This window comes from Electrophorus electricus, chromosome 14 (genome assembly GCF_041902795.1).
Source record: "Electrophorus electricus isolate QZ-2024a chromosome 14, ASM4190279v1, whole genome shotgun sequence".
Taxonomy (NCBI): domain Eukaryota; kingdom Metazoa; phylum Chordata; class Actinopteri; order Gymnotiformes; family Gymnotidae; genus Electrophorus; species Electrophorus electricus.
The window spans coordinates 25,013,249-25,029,398 of record NC_137510.1 but is presented as its reverse complement, the minus strand read 5'-3'; the positions used below and the strand labels follow the sequence as shown (position 1 = coordinate 25,029,398).

Sequence of the window (16,150 nt, the reverse complement as noted above, 5' to 3'; positions counted from 1 at the left end):
GTCTCCCACAAACACTGAGAACACCAGCCAGAGCAATCTAACAGTGCATTTTAATCAGGGTCCTGTTTGTTTAAACTGCCATTACCCATACCACACTGACTACTGTAGCATTTCCTGAATACAGATGTGTTATTTCAGGGATTTTATGAAGTCCTGGCTAGGGTGGAAATTCAGTTGAAAGAAAACTCTCAAACAAACTCTCAAAAGAAAGGGCAGTTACAATTCATTGCAAGTGTGTAAAGAAACTGACAAACTTTAAATGCTCTCTCATCCATTCAGAAGAAGCTTATTTTAAATTGTTAACAATTTGCATGTCAAATACAAATAACTGCTTGTAGTTTACTGAAGATGATGTGTCATTACTGAACTATTAACTAGGAACTATTGGTAATCCAGGAGATTAATTTTCTGGACATTACACATTTTGAAAATACTGTGTGAAATATCTGTACTCCATATGAGCTACTATACACTTTCCTTTAAAATTCAAAATGTATCTCATAAATAAAATGATTCTTTCATAAAAATGATTAACAGTTCATTTAACAATACCAACATGACTGCAACTTGTAGAGTGATGTGTACTAAATATAGAAGAACGATGAGCATGTTTTCAAGTGGCATTTCTTTCCATGCAAGGTGAACTCATATCTTCACTCTCCAAATTATCCACAATGTTGTTTAGTTGCTACAGTAGCAGAAGACTGTACTAAATAACAGTTAATTTAAAAAGAAAAAAAAGATATGACATTGTGAAAAACAAATATCAACAGGGAACATCGCTGCTGCAAAACAGTGTAGTAGGGAAGTGCTCATGTGCTTGGATAACTCAAATAGTCAAGGTCTCATGTAGGGAAAAAATCCTATTAGAAATACATTTCTGGTGGAAGCCACGTAGAAGGAGACAAGCTATGACCGAGCAAGAGCTGCGGTCAGCTTGGTCCTTTGTTCCACAGAAAGTGACATCACAGCACTCTCAAATTCCTGGGAGTATCTGTGGGCGACATCTCTCAGCATCGTGACAAGTGTGTTCTGGGTGTCTAATGGACAAGAGCAAATAAAAAAGAAATTAAAACACCAAACACCAGAGCACTGGATTTCCCACAAAAAGCATCAGAACCAAGCAGAAACCCGCCATATTCACCTGCACCAATATCCTTCGTCCCTAGGATGGCTGTTGCAGCAGACAGTACTGGCTTCATATGACTAACAACCTAAAATGAGAAATAATTAAGTGGTTACAGTTTAAAGAACTAGAACAGAATGATAGGACATCAGTTCCTAGAAATGAATGGATGATTGATTACCAGTGCTGGATTGCGGGAATAGAGGAAAGCCAGGCAGCTGTAGACAGTCTTATTTTCCTCCATGTCTTCCTGCAGAGGGAGGCGCACCAGGAGAGCAGGAAGTACCTGGGCAATGGGGAAGTCATTGTAATTAAGCCAAAAGCAAGGGGTTAAATTCAACATTTCCAGCAGACCCTTCATGTAATTAACACAATTAATCCCCTATGCCATCCTATCATAATTCTGTGGTTAGTGTACCACATCCATTTCACAATTGGAAAAAAAGAAACACCACTCCACTTTAGAAAACAAAAACACAGTTGCCTTTTCTTAGAGATGTTCCTATACATGTGAATACATTCTCCACCCACTTTATTAGGTACACCTGTTCAACTGCTCGGTAACAGCAATATCTAAGCAGTCAATCACATGACTCAACGCAATGCTTTTAGGCATGTAGACATGGTCAAAACGACCAGCTCAAAGTTCAAACTGAACATCAGAATGGGGAAGAAAAGCGCTTTAAGTGACTTTGAACGTGGCACAGTTGTTGGTCCTAGATGGGTTGGACTTAGTATTTCAGAACCTACTGATCTACTGAGTGTTTCACACACAACCATCTCTGGACTTTACAGAGTATGGTCTGAAAAAGAGAAAAGGTCAGTGAGTGGCAGTTACTGATGCCAGAGATCAGAGAAGAATGGACAGACTGGTTCGAACGGATAGAAAGGCAACAGTAATCCAAGTGCAGAAGAGCATCTCTGAATGCACAACATGCCGAACCTCGTAGTGGATACAGCAGTGGAGGACCACACTGGGTCTCTCAGCTAAGAACAGGCAACTGAGGCTACAATTTGCATGGGCTCACCAAAAGTGGACAATAAAAGGTTTGGTTAAGTCAGTTCTGATGAGTCTCGATTTCTTCTGTGAACCCTAACCTTCCACAGTCACTAGATCAATCCACAGTACCTTTGCAATGTGCTGGAACAGGAGATTCTCATCATGGATGTGCAGGTCAAAAAACTGTAGCAACTGTGTGATACTATCATGTCAATATGGACCAAAATCTCTGAGGAATGTTTCCATGCAATGAAGAATAGGAAGGAGGTCTGAAAGCAAAAGGGGGTCCAATCCGGTACTAGCTACGTATACCTAATAAAGTGGCCAGTGTGGTGTGTGTGTGTGTGTAATATAATATATTATATATATATATTACACACACACACACACACACACACACACACACACACACACAACAGAGATTAGCCCCCTAGAGGTGTTTTAACTATTCTTTTTTTTTGTTGAATGTTATTCAAAATTTTCCATTAATGCCATTTGCCCCTTCACGATCCATGTGCACTATACCTGTCCACTGTACATTTTTGTGGTTTCCCTTCTCCAGCTTACCTGACAAACCTCAAAATTAGAAATTTACTTCATGAGTTACTCCGTTTCAGAGCAAAGGAAAAACCAAAACTGGGTGGTGCCTGAGGTCCTGTAGACCGAAACCAATGACCTGCCACCAGGTCAGTACCTGTTCGAGTGGGACGCCATCCATGTGGCTCATTATCATCCTGCACAGAGCAGCACACAGATTGTCAATCACCCTTCGGTCTGACTCTTTGACCAGGAGGTTCGAGAAGAGAGACAGCATCATCGGGTAATTGCTGCAGGCCAGGGTTAAGGAGGTACCAAAACTATGGGCATTTTTTTTTTAATGCAGAGCAACAGGAGAGATGGTCAAATAAAGGATAGACATGCAGACCCGTGCACACACGCAGGGCCTTGGGGGAAGGATACGAGGAAATGATGGGCCCAGCAGCCTCAGCGAGAGCCCCCAGGCCAAAAACGCTGTTGTTGCGCACCTCTGCATCACTGTCCTTAACCCCAGCCACAAGCACGGGCAGCAGCCGATTGGACAGCCGCCCTGCGACGGCCCTGCCCCCCTGCACGTTCACTAGGGACTGCAGGGTTTCCCCTAGCGTGCCCACAGAGAAGGAGCGGTCTGCCACCGTGCACGAGGACTTCTGCAGATCAGACAAGAGCAAACAGGATTCTGAAATTTATTTTCATTCAGCAGAGGAAAAAAAAGGAAACTGAGGAGGAAACTCACCGCTTTGTTCATTATGAGGGGCAGCAGGTCGTTGAGGTGTGGATAGAAGGTTTCAGCTGGAACGGCTGAAGCCAGGATAGGAATTCCCTCGCCAGCAAACTCCTGCAGCATGGCATCATATTCAGCCTGAAACACAAGGCAGCCCCGTCATTAGATCTCGACAGTGGACTATAGCTCAGGGTTACTGACCATTCCTGACTTTGTCTGGTTGGGTGGAAGGATAATGAGATGCTAATAAGGACCTGCTGGTCATCATCATCTGCCTCATCGCCTCCTGCATCCTGACAAACAGTCTGTGAAAGAAGGAGAAAGAGCAAGAGAGAGTGAAAAAGAAAGAAGGACTGATTAAATAAATGCCTGCAAGACCTGAGATACAGCCAATTATAAACTATTCATTACAAGTAACGAACCAACTTGCCTGAAATTAAATTTAAAATCAATTAAAACTAATTAAAATGCAACAGGTCACATCCTTGTCTTCGTAAAAGATGTTCTGCTACCATGATATGTGTATGCCAGGCATTTCTTTGATGCAGTGAGGATGCGCAATTATGAAGGAGGAAGCAAGCATTGGAGCCCTCACCTTCTTCTTCAGCACGTCACGGATGGTGTGGCTGATCTCGGCCAGCCTGTCTGGGCTCTGCAGTGCCTCCTCCTTACAGGACTTGATGACAGCGTTCATGGCCTCTAGGACCCCCATCACCACATGCCTCTCTCGTTCCTGCTTCACAGCCTCCATAAAGCAGGGCAGCACCACCCCAAGCAGCTTCTGCAGAGCTGTGCGTGCACACACACACACAGACACACACACACAGACACACACAGACACACACACAGACACACAGAGGTCGTAAGGCACTGGTCAGCAAAGATAACACTAATCTATTCATTAGCTTCTTGGATCGCTCCTAGACAAAGCACAGGTCGGAAAGAGGAGAGACAGGAGATATGAGCTGTGATGGATGTGTAGTTTAAAATCAGTGCAAATGAGAAAAGTCAAACTTTATCAGAGAGAGAGAGAGAGAGAGAGAGAGAGAGAGAGAGAGACTGGGGGAGTGGTGGGTAAAGGGTGTGGGGAGCTCGTGCGTGTCACACATACCCTGGTGATTACCCTCAGTAGGATTGTCTTGCCACACTTTGTGCTGAGCCCGGCAGAAGTGGCCTATGGCACCGAAGGCAGCTCTCCTCACGTCCTCATGCGGAAACTGATGTGCGCATGCACACACGCACACACATGGATACAAAGACGGGAGAACACAGAATTCTTGCATGTGGAGACACATTGCTGATTACACATCACACCAGAAAAACCCAAAATAATACAGAAGGTGCAAACTCTACGGTGCACATACAGTAGTAAAAAGCCACTACACCCCATCAGTGCATTGGGCCTGACAGTCACAAAACAGTCAGCACACATGCATTTCCACCGTTTCATACCAAAACTGTCCTTTACGGCGAGTATCCCACTAGTGCATACACTCCCACTCACTCACACTCTCTCTCACACACACACACACACACACACACACACTCAAGGGAAGCGCATTTAGCAACTTACGTCACGCAGCTCATAGACTTGCTCAAAGCTTGACTCAAGAAAAGGCTGGAACGCAGCACTGAGAATAGGAGAAAATCACATCAATTGTCTGTTTGCATGTGTAGAAGAATGTGTGCACATTAACCACATTAGAGCTAAAGCTCAGTAGCCCATGCATGAACTTCTCAATTTGTTTTTACAACAGCTAGAACAAGAATGGGTGCATGTGTGTGACTTTTTGAATTAAATGATATGTGTGTGCGTGTGGTAAAAAGGGCAACTTGTGTAAAATCTGAGGTTCTTTACCCAGTACTGAAGGCAATTTCGCCCAGGGCATCACAAGCATCCTCTTTCTCATCAATGTAAGCATTCTCCACACAGAACCTTTGAAACAGGGAGCATTTTAAATAATTTAAATCACCAAAATACCTTATAGATTAAAAGGGAACGAGGAGGAAGACACACAAAAAAATTTCACAACAGTGAAAAGACATTTCTATCCAAGCATTTGTATGTGGAAAATGCTGTAATGCAAAGAAAAACAAAAGATACTGCTAACTAAATTACACAAAATATTTCTAACTCGCTTTGGATTACATTTTTGTTAATAAAAAGAATTACAATAAGAATTAAGCATTTCCTGCATAAATAATATAACTGCAAACAAGATATGACAGATCATTTTATTTCTGTTTTTGTTATCACAGTGGTTGTATGTTTGTTTCAGTAAGAAAGTTCATTCCTCTAAGCAGTTTATACAGCCAACACGGATAAGCCAACAGTAATGTCGGAGCCGAAGACCAATGGATTGGTGAAAAGTCTGAGACAATTTGATTGCATTTCCTTGGATGGAAACATGGCTGCAGAGAGATGGGGTCAAAAAGCATTCATACCCAGTAACATCTTCCAACTCATTCTCGCCATCTTCCTCCAACACAGCATCACCCTCATCATCATTGTCGTCATCATCATCCAACAGAACAAACTGCTTCTCCTCCTCTAGGTGAGCCTGTCAGGAGTGGTGTAGACCTTATAAATGCAACTCTGCTAAGCTTTAGTGTATTATCTGTCACCTACTGAATACAACACATTTCTGATGTTAGCAAACAAAACATTCTGCCAATAGCTGGCAGCCAGAACCAGCAAGAGAGTTGTGGCCAATGATCTAAGGACCATTTCATACAAAATGTATCTGAAGTTTGATAAATAAGCATTGATTCATTTCCTAGAATACTGGCTTGGGTTTGTATTACAGGTTTATATTACTGCATTATATTATATAATATGTCTTTTAAAAAGGTAGTATATACTTAATTAAGATCATTAACATGATCAGAGGTCCAAGTGTTTTGTAGAAATATCATTGCAACACGGTGCACTTACCATCACACCCTCTGTAGATTTTAGTGACAGTAGCATCAGTGTGGTAATGGCAGTTAGATGGGGAGTAAGACTTTCTGGGCTAACGGAAGACACGGCCGAAAATAAGCTATACCTGGTGGGATGAGCAAAGGTGAGAGAGGGAGAGACAGAAAGAATGAAAGAAAGAAAGGAGGAATAAATAAACCCAGTTACAGCAGCCACATCTGTGCTGATAGATGAATACATGTTAACTGGTATCAATTACAGATGTTTTCCAGTGAGGCTAAAAGTCTCTTCAAAATGTGTTTCAGGACCAAACTGTAGCTTTGGTCTGTGAGACTGTATGTGTGTGTGCGGTGGGACAGAAGATCTGCCTTGTATTCCATATTGTCTCTCTCAATCTAGGTTTCAACACAAACACTTGTTTCTGGCAGTATCCCAGTTAAGGGGCATTTTGGACGTATTTGTGCTAAGGATACTTTAGTAGACAAGTAAAGCACTTTTTTAAAATGTCACAAATGTAAATGCTGTGTGGAGAATGGGCCTCCATTAGAGAGATTTTGGGGAACTGGCACTGCTACATCCCCCATTCCCCACTTTTGTAAGACAAAGGTTCATACGTGCACCGCCGCAGGTCCGGATCATCCACAGAATTCGTGAGGTTCAGACCCAGCTGTACACACTCTGCCGCCAATGGACTGAAGACATCCTTACCAATGGTACGAGCCAATACAGAGAGAGTGTCTATATGCGTGTGTGTGAGAGAGAGAAAGAGAGAGAGAGAGAAAGAGAGAGAGAGAGAAAAGAATAAGGGCTCTTGTGGCAACATAAAAAAAGAACCCAAGACTGCTAAAAAAGAAAAAGGTATCTTTCATAAACCCTACCCAATGCCTGGGTCTGCAGTGACCTCACTTCATCCCGTGTATCTGTCAGGAAGCCTTTCAAATTCTCTATTACAGTGCAGAAATAGGGTACCAGCATCTCTTTGGCAGCATTAGCTGTGAGGAACAAAGTAAATGTATTAATAGTTTGAGGAAATTTTTTTTTTTTAAGAATTAATGAAATAACTGACTGAATGAAACAGCAAAAAGTCATTAGAAGGGTATTAGAAGATGGGGATCCCTTGTAGAATTGCATGTCTACAAGGTTTTGCAGTTAAGGTAAGTGGTCCAAGGTTTCCTATGTCTCGTTACCTATAGCTCCTATAGCACTGACAGCAAGCTCCTTGAGTTTGAGGTTGTCTGTGGTGTTGAGTGCTGAGAACATAGTCTCCATAAGAGTAGGCAGGTATGACTGAATATCCTCATCTGGTCAGGAGAAGGAGAGAGTATACATGCATTTGTCATTAAAGCAAGATTGTGTCAATATCCTTATATTAAAAAAAGCATACATTTACACCCATCAACAGTCATGTGAGCTTTAAAAACAAAAGAAGCCAGTTCCTCAGAAGTGCCATTATAGCAGATTATAGCAATAGTTAAGATCATCTTATTTTGATCCATTGTATACTAAGCTGTGGTGCTTTCTTACCCAGGTTCTCCAAGAAGTTCTCCAGGGCATAAAAAGCCTTGGTGACATGGCCAATTTTGGCCTCTTTCAGAGAGGACATATAGCCTAGTAACAATGGCATCAACTCTGCATGGTATTTGCTCACTTCAGGCTACAAGAGACACAAAGCGAAATCCTCATTTAAATTGCACATTCTTCAATATCAATACCATGAATTACACATACAGGTTTTTATTTTCCTGAATAGAGAATTACACTGTGGCCACTTCTGTCAAACTTTGTGCTGCCTGACAGATGCATCCTTGGTATCCCTATTTTCTTAACAAGAGTTGCGCTCTCTTTTTCCCCCTGTCCAACAAGTGGTTCCTGAGGCCTCAAATTACCTTGAAGATAGACAAGGTCATTGTCCTGTCGTAGGCTAATGAAGCTATTAGCTAAACTTAAATCAGTAAAGTGTTTCCTCTACAAGCTGCATTTGCTTTATTTACTCAATAATAATTTACATAATAAAATTCATTTGCACCTCTTCCTTTCAATACCAGCACTGATTTCTTTTCAGTGAATGTGTGCCTAAGCACTTGATTTCGTAAAGAGAATGCAAATTTGAGGGGTAGCTGAATTGAATGCAACACCTGGGCCACATTCTTGTCCCAAGTACTTTTCCAAGCAAAGTTACGCCCATGAAAAGTAAGAATTCATGTTGTTGACAAGATGTGGTAAATTTCATTGGCTATTTTGATGTACAGCTCCACTGCAAGAGCTCCACTGTGAACAGTATTGAAAAAAATAGTACATGTATATATTAGATTCTATTTTGAACAATTTTGCTGTTAAGTTAGCTGTATAAAATTAACACATTGCTTCTATGTTTATATTGAATTTTATGTTGAACAGGGAACTTTAATATTTTAATGAAATATGCTTTAAATGTGATCATTGTCATTTTCTTTATTTATATAATTGCAAGTTCCTAAAATAGGGCTATGCTGCTTGTAAAAAGTGTGTACTTGAGCCAGTTGAAGGAATGTACATGCATACACATGACTAGGATGAGTCCACCTCCGCCTCAATCTGAACCCAGAAAAACCCTGCATATACCACTACAACAATGAAAGATATACCCATTATATACACTGCATGCTTTTAAATATATGCCATCTTACCTGCAGGTACTCAGAAAACTGACCCAGAGCAAAGAGGCCTGCACTCCGCACCACCTGATTACTGTCAGATAGGCTGTGACACACTGTCTGCAGCACTGATGACAGCATCCTGGTACACACACACACACAAACACGCAGTTTAAAAAGACATTTATTTCTGTATGTGGAGAAGCGTTGAGTGTAGGACACAGCCTACTTCGTGCGGATGTGGTCTGCACAGCCCTCTGCCAGTACTGCTAGACTCATGAGTCCTCCCTTCCTTTCATATGGGTTCTTACTGGCCAGGCAGGCCTGAATCATGGGCATCTAGCAGAGAGGAAGGGCATTACTTATTAAATATTCTAATTGGCTGGCAACCATCAACTAGATTGACTGACAAGAATAAAGAAAAATAACAACAAAAGCTGTGACTATTAAAAATTGTGTTGAGTGTGTTTAGCAGCAGATGAGATTTAATAGATGCTACTGATTGGGTCTTACACTGTATATTTATGTGCTTACTAACCAACTGGTTAAAAAGCTTCTCTGGCGGCATATGAAGGGCCATCGTGTCAATCACCTGCAAATTGGAATCACACAGACATCTTAAAAACAAACAGTCAGAGATGTTTTTTCTTTAGAAATACAAGGTGATATTTCCAGTGATTAAAGGGGAGAGGCATACCTGAGCAGCAAAATGCTTAGGGCTCTCACTGTCACTACTGCCGTCACCGTTTTCCTTATCCTCCGGGTCCTCCTCTCCAAGAGGTGGTTCTGCACTTAGGATGGGAAACACCACTTGCAGGATCGGAGCCAAGAGCTTGTGCTTTAACACAGCCTAAAATAAAAGGGACTAGCTGACATTCACTCCCCTCACAAGTGTGGGCTTTCTGGCTAACTCCTGAGAGCGTCCATGTGACATTTATTAGTGAATAGGAATACCTTGCTCTTAAGTCTAATGAGGAGGGCAATACAAGACAGAGTCTTGACACGTAGAGAGTCACTGAGTGAAACATCTGCACTGACCTAAACCAAGAGTAAACAGATGAATTAATATATGCCCATTCTTAGTTAGTACTCAACACTGTAGATAAAGTTGATTGTTGATACGCACTTCCAAACAGAACTGAACAATCTCAGCAATATAAGGGACCACAATGGAAACCTCACTCTCCATTAACTCATCAAGAACCTCCATGGCTTCACTGGCCTGGTCCTGCAAAATGAGCCAAACAAAGAAAGAAAGTTAAATGTACAAGAGGCTAACCAAATTCAAATTCAAGTCAAAGAACAGGCACAAACATGAACTGCATTCCTTCAGCTTGAACAAAGAGCCCATAATAGAGTGCTGTTCTGCATCTTTAGCACATGCTTGAACTGAACAAAGAAAGTAATCAGTACACTAGCATAGGGAAGATGTATAAAGAAGCCTCACCTGGTCTACTTGAATGAGGTGTTTAAGAGCAAATATCAGTTTGGGGATCAATGAACGCATCAGGTTCTGGGAAAAAAAAACAAGGAACAAAAGAAAAAATTTAAATGTTTCTTTAGTGATCCCATAGAACACATCAGCACATCTATAGCATTTCCAGACTACCCAGAGCAACTTATGGAAGTACTATTCTGTCAAACACATCTAAAGATGATTTTCTGCCAATCGAACATTTAGAGCACCATCAATAGGATGAATTTCTTTATCGTGTTTGACCTAAATGGTTTCAATTCAATCCAGTAAAAAAAAAAAAAAAAAAAAAAAAAAAAAAAAAAAAAAAAAAGTCACCCCCCTCCCCCAAAAATGGCTACATAAGTTTGCTAACCATCTCCTCTGTGCCGGTGTAAGGTGTGATGCCAGTAAGGGTGAGGATACAGTAGTACAAAGCAGTTGGATTCGTCCCATCCTGGAGCACAGTGCCAAACAGCTGAAGCAGTTTCTTGTAGTGGGGCTTAAAGGGCTCTGGGTTGGACTCTACTACTTTACTAAGCAGCAGAAGACCCAGCTGGGAAAAATGTTCAAATGTAGAGAAATAAAAACAGGACAGTGTATCAGTACAATCCCAGATTGTAATAAAACACGTCATGACAAAAAAATCCTACTTTTTGGAACTGAATAATATGCATTTAAATGTGTGTTTTATACAGTGTGAAAATTTTCTGACCACCAGTAATCACTACCTGCCTGTCCTGAGGATTGTTGCTATTGGTGGACTCATTTAGCAGTTTAAGCAGGGCAGGCCAGCGGTCAGGGGCCTCGTTTTTCACCATCGCTGCACTCAGCTGAGACAGAGAGTGGTGAACTGTGTGCCTAAAGAAGTAAAAACATACATTTGCATATATGAAACTTACTGCTACTTAATGTTTAAGTACTTACTGAACTTGGTGGTTTGAGATTGTGAAAAATAAGGTTAAAAACTGGGATCTTAACTTGAAATGCCAGAACAAATTAACAGACTTACTCTGTTTCTTGTTGAAAAGCTTGCAGGACTACTGCTTTTAGGCTGAAGGATCAAAAATATACTGTGTCATGTATTCCATTATGTTAAATTTGAAATGCAGAATGCCAAGAAAAGAAGAGCTCAAATTAAAATCTTTAACCTCTCTCTATGGTCTAGGCTGATCTTCTTCCAGTGCTTCTTCACTCTCATTCTCAACATTACTACAGCTGACTGCCGGATCTAAAAAAGAAATTTTTTTTTTTTTTTTAAATGCGGATAAAGTCTTCCCAACTGGACAGAGACTTTGATATGAGGAAATGTAAGCGGAGCATGTTTGCAGCATGTTGAAATTCCGGCTCGTTGTCTACCTGTGGATTTGCGGACTGAGTCATAACTGTGCATAATGCTGGAATGATGGCTGGGTCCTTGAAAGCCTGTTTCAGCTGAGCAGTGGCCTGGCACGGGACATTACACATTAAGCTATAATGCAACTTAAAAGTAACATACACTTGGATATGCTGTTAACTTAGATAGCAACAATTACTAAAAAATCTTTCACGTCACTTCAACTACAATGCTTTATCTACATCAAACCATTGATAGCCAGGCAATGTTATGGCCCGACAATTCATCGTTTATGACAGTTAATTAGTTAACTAGTTAATTAACTTACCAAGCTATCTAGTCAGTTATCTATCTGATGCTATATGTTATAGATCACAATACTTTTAAATCCCAGTCAAACTTCACCACGACTGGTTAGCTAGCAAGCGATCAAACTTACATTTCACCTTACCTTTTGGATAGCTGCGTTATCGGGCTGTGTCAGCTGAGTGAGGATATGTTCTAATTCTTCTGACATGTCGAAAATGAACTTGGCTGCGCTTTAACTGAATAAACTGACTGCGAAAATATATAGTGAAGTTGTGCTAAGATACCGAGCTCCCGGCGCCGGCTTAGAAAATGACAGGTAGCTGGCTAGCTAGGCAGCTAAGCTATATAGCCAGACGTTTGGACAGCACAGGAATAGTTAACGCTAAGGATACCGTTTTGTAAATGAAACAACCAGATCAGACATTATCTATAATGTAGCTTTGTACTAAATGGATAGGTTCTCCCAGGCGTTTTGTCAAACGACTCGACGGAGAAACTCGAGAGACTCCCGTTAGCCGACCGCTGAAGTTCCTTAGCTACCAAACTTACCACGCGGGGATAGCAGGAGCACGAGCGCCACAGTACGTTATAGGGAAACACACGTCAGTCAGCGTGCCGAAATGAACCCGACGAAACTCGAAAGTTACCGAGGCGCAGAGCGCCGGGCATTGGCAGAGAGGGCTCGCTACTGGCATTGCATAACGCCGCTCAGATTGCAGAAACGTTGTTGGTTACAGTAGGCTAAGGCTAAACCGATTTACAACTGAAAAGAAAAGTCTTTAGACATATCCCCTCAAAAGGTATTTTCGAGAACGAAGATCTAGCTCTTTTCTAAGTTTCAAAGTTAATGGTGTCGATACATATTCACGCAAGAGACAACGACGTGATAATGGCCTATTTGCATATGAATTTGCGCCTAAATGTAAGGAATGCTCTTTACCGACACGAAAACAACAATTTTACATCGCTGTAAGCATACAAAAATACCCTGGTCTTAACAGAACACAGTAAACTCAACGTTGTGTTTGCTTTGTTTGTATTTCTGTTTTAATATGCTAAATGCAAAACTTAGCGCTATAAATAAGAGCGCCTGCTAAGTGCTGTAAATTTAAACGTGGTTCCATGACACAGAAATAAATTTGCCCTAATGCATTTGTTAGAACGAATTAAAAAAATTACAATAATAAAAATAACTAATGGCATACAAGGCACTCATAGCCCTCTGTAACACAATTGTTCATCATATAGGATACATAACGTTCCACCTTCTCTACATGTTACCTCGCACACAAATGTACACAGACTACATTGTGCCAACACGTCTACTAAATCGGCATATTATGCTAATCAGAATACAGGATGTTCATTGGCGCCTTTTTCACATTTAGTTTACATGTTACAGTTTCAAGCAGCGGACAGGGTCGATTACAAACATTTATTTTCATAATAATACTAATGCAAACTTCCCTCATAAATTTCAAGTAGTCACATCAGTGAACACTCAATACAAGAATGAAAACATTACAAAATGAAAGTCAACTTTATTTATATAGCGCTTTCACAAACCACTGATTCACAAACAACTGAATAAAAAAACCCCCATCATAACTAAACTTGAGATAATACTGAATTTATTTAGAATTTAAGATCAATAAAATAAAATATATTGAAGAACCACAGGCTTGACCAGAAGTTCACTTCCCTCTCAACACAGCACATGGCATTTTAAGGAATAAACTTTGTTTCAGTCTCACAAGAAGAAAACCCAAAGTTAGATCTTATTTGCTTTGTTTGGTGTTTTCAGTGTGTAGGGTCACTTAAAGATCGTCTGGTATACCCCCCCTCCCCCATTTCAATTGCTCACCAAACATGAATAAGGCCGTGGATCTCCCAATTTAACCTCGCCCCCTCTCCCATTTAGCGGTTTGATTGGGTTGAACATTTACTTCCGACTCCACCTAGTCCGCCCCATACACCTGGCTTTATAAATTAACGTCAGTGCGGCGCAATACTTGCTTTCAAATGTTAAAGGCATTGCTTAGAGGTGTACATGTGGACTAAGAGTGCTTATTTTCGAGCGAGTCGCCTTGTGGAAGTTGTGCCTTAAATTTAGCGTCCGCACCTACACTTACTCGGCTAGATAGCTTGCCGCGGACGAGATGGCGGATTGGAAAGTGCCGTTGACTTACAACTACAACCCATCCTATCACGCATATGCGTATGGGTTAGTGTATCCTCAAGGAACGGAGCAAAGTCATCCCAACGTGGGCTGGGCGGAGGCCGCGTACGGTCCCCCGGCTGGCTTGAACGGCGGCTACTATTCCTCTCCAGCAACGTCGACATCTCCACCAGAGATCACGGAGTTAGCCAGCACGAATATTAACGGACAGTACCCGAACCCGGCGGCGTACTACAGAGACCCGCAGACGCACACGCAGAACGGACGGCTTTTCCTCTCGCATAACGGGGTTCATTATGGACAACAGATGAAGGCCCGGGATCGCGCCGGGAGTGACGCGCCCAGCGACTCGGAGGCGCACACACCAGGTTGCGAGCTGATGGCTATCTTAAATAGTTATTACAGTTATTATAGATATTTACATTGCTGTGATATTTATAACAAAGTAGGATACTTGCATAACTTGGATTTGAACACAAGCGATCCTGTCAAAGCATTAGCTTTGGATATGTTATTTTTACATTTATTTTTCAAGGGTAAACAATGTAATTTACGCAAAGTGAGATGGTCTTTCTAACTGATGCATAACATCACCCCCTGGCCGTTTTCATTAATTTCAAATGTTCTGTACTATTTTTATTCAGATTCTTGGAGCTCTGGTAGCAGCCGCGGTGGGGGCAATCCCCAAGGCGACCTCGATGTCCCGCCGTGGATCAAGAAGGAGCGGGCGTATGAAACGGACAGCGGCAGCTCTGACGGCAGCGAAGTTGTTTCTAGCTCCCGTTCAGTGGCGACAGAAGCATCAACGAGTCTAAATTTGGGAGGCGACGGCTTGCTCCCAGCACCCACTGTGGTACCGTCTCCTCCCGAGCAACCGCCGGCGCAGCCCCGGAAGGCCAAAGCGCGAACTGCGTTCTCGGAAGGGCAGATGAACGCACTGACCGACCGGTTCAACGTGCAGAGATACCTTACACCCGCAGAGATGAAGACTCTAGCCGGATTGACTGGGCTCACTTACAAACAGGTAAACACCAAAACATGATCATTCCCCCCCCCCCCCCCCCCATTGAAGTATGTTTGATTTATACCCCTTTTCTTTTGTTTTAAGGTGAAAACCTGGTTTCAAAACCGCAGAATGAAACTGAAGAGACACCAGAAAGATAATAGCTGGGTGTCGGAGAGATACATTTCTACTGGGATCACAAATGCCTCAACCCCACATTCTCAGGTGGTGATTGGATTATTACTTTAATATTATGTGAATTTGTTCTTGGTGTCTATTGTCTGAAGTCCTATTTGATGTAATAGTGACTTTCACAGTTTGGACACAGAGGAAAATCATCTATAATGGGGGCATTTCATAGCCAAGAAAATGTCCTAAAGGCAATATGATACAATGAATCAGACTGTTTGTGTCATCTGGAGGCTGTTTATTGTGTACTGACTTGGATATTTTCCCTCTCAGTTCCATGTAGATGCTCCAGTGCCGAGCCAAGACCTTTACATGAACACCCAGTTCAGAGATGCTGTCTTCAGTCAGAGTTCCCCGCAAGTATCCTCCTTCTACCCTGGCTATAACCTGCCTCTTTCCCCTTCTCAGGTCTCCACTAGGCCCCAGGGAAACTGGCCCCTGCCCCCAGCTGTGATGCACTATGAGTTTCCTAACCCCTCCAGTTATGTGCCAGCCAATGGGAGCACTGGCTTTAACAGTGATGGTGCTGTTGATCCAGGCACCAACGCTACGCAAATGACCACGACGCACACGGTCACCCAGTGGTCATCTTGAGCAACTGCACTTGGCTGTGACTTAGAGGGAACACCTGTAAATAGTTAAGTCCATAGCTTTGGTTGTAGACCATGCATGTACATAGTTTTAATGCAAAGAGTACATGTTTGATGCTCTTGCATATTGAGAAAATTAACATCTTGCCTC

General features: G+C 42.0%; 2 protein-coding genes across 2 annotated transcripts; one reads left to right on the top strand and one right to left on the bottom strand.

Annotated features, from left to right (window-relative positions):
- Positions 1–33: 33 nt before the first annotated feature.
- ipo4 (importin 4) lies at positions 34–12,606 on the bottom strand. The gene is made up of 30 exons (XM_027007293.3): positions 12,181–12,606; positions 11,753–11,839; positions 11,545–11,624; positions 11,406–11,447; positions 11,125–11,254; positions 10,770–10,949; positions 10,388–10,453; positions 10,067–10,168; positions 9,895–9,978; positions 9,638–9,790; positions 9,479–9,532; positions 9,170–9,279; positions 8,974–9,082; positions 7,832–7,961; positions 7,495–7,608; positions 7,186–7,299; positions 6,922–7,045; positions 6,323–6,434; positions 5,833–5,948; positions 5,246–5,323; positions 4,961–5,018; positions 4,499–4,604; positions 3,983–4,176; positions 3,642–3,692; positions 3,400–3,525; positions 3,087–3,313; positions 2,821–2,953; positions 1,308–1,412; positions 1,145–1,214; positions 34–1,040 (listed from the first exon to the last, which is right to left on the bottom strand). The coding sequence occupies exons 1-30, from the start codon at positions 12,244–12,246 to the stop codon at positions 910–912; spliced, it is 3,252 nt and encodes a 1,083-aa protein (XP_026863094.2). The 5' UTR covers positions 12,247–12,606; the 3' UTR covers positions 34–909.
- Positions 12,607–14,197: 1,591 nt separating this feature from the next.
- nanog (nanog homeobox) lies at positions 14,198–16,003 on the top strand. Its single transcript, XM_035531143.1, has 4 exons — positions 14,198–14,585; positions 14,862–15,241; positions 15,326–15,445; positions 15,683–16,003. Exons 1-4 carry the CDS (start codon positions 14,198–14,200, stop codon positions 16,001–16,003), a joined length of 1,209 nt encoding a protein of 402 aa, XP_035387036.1.
- The last annotated feature ends 147 nt before the right edge of the window (positions 16,004–16,150 follow it).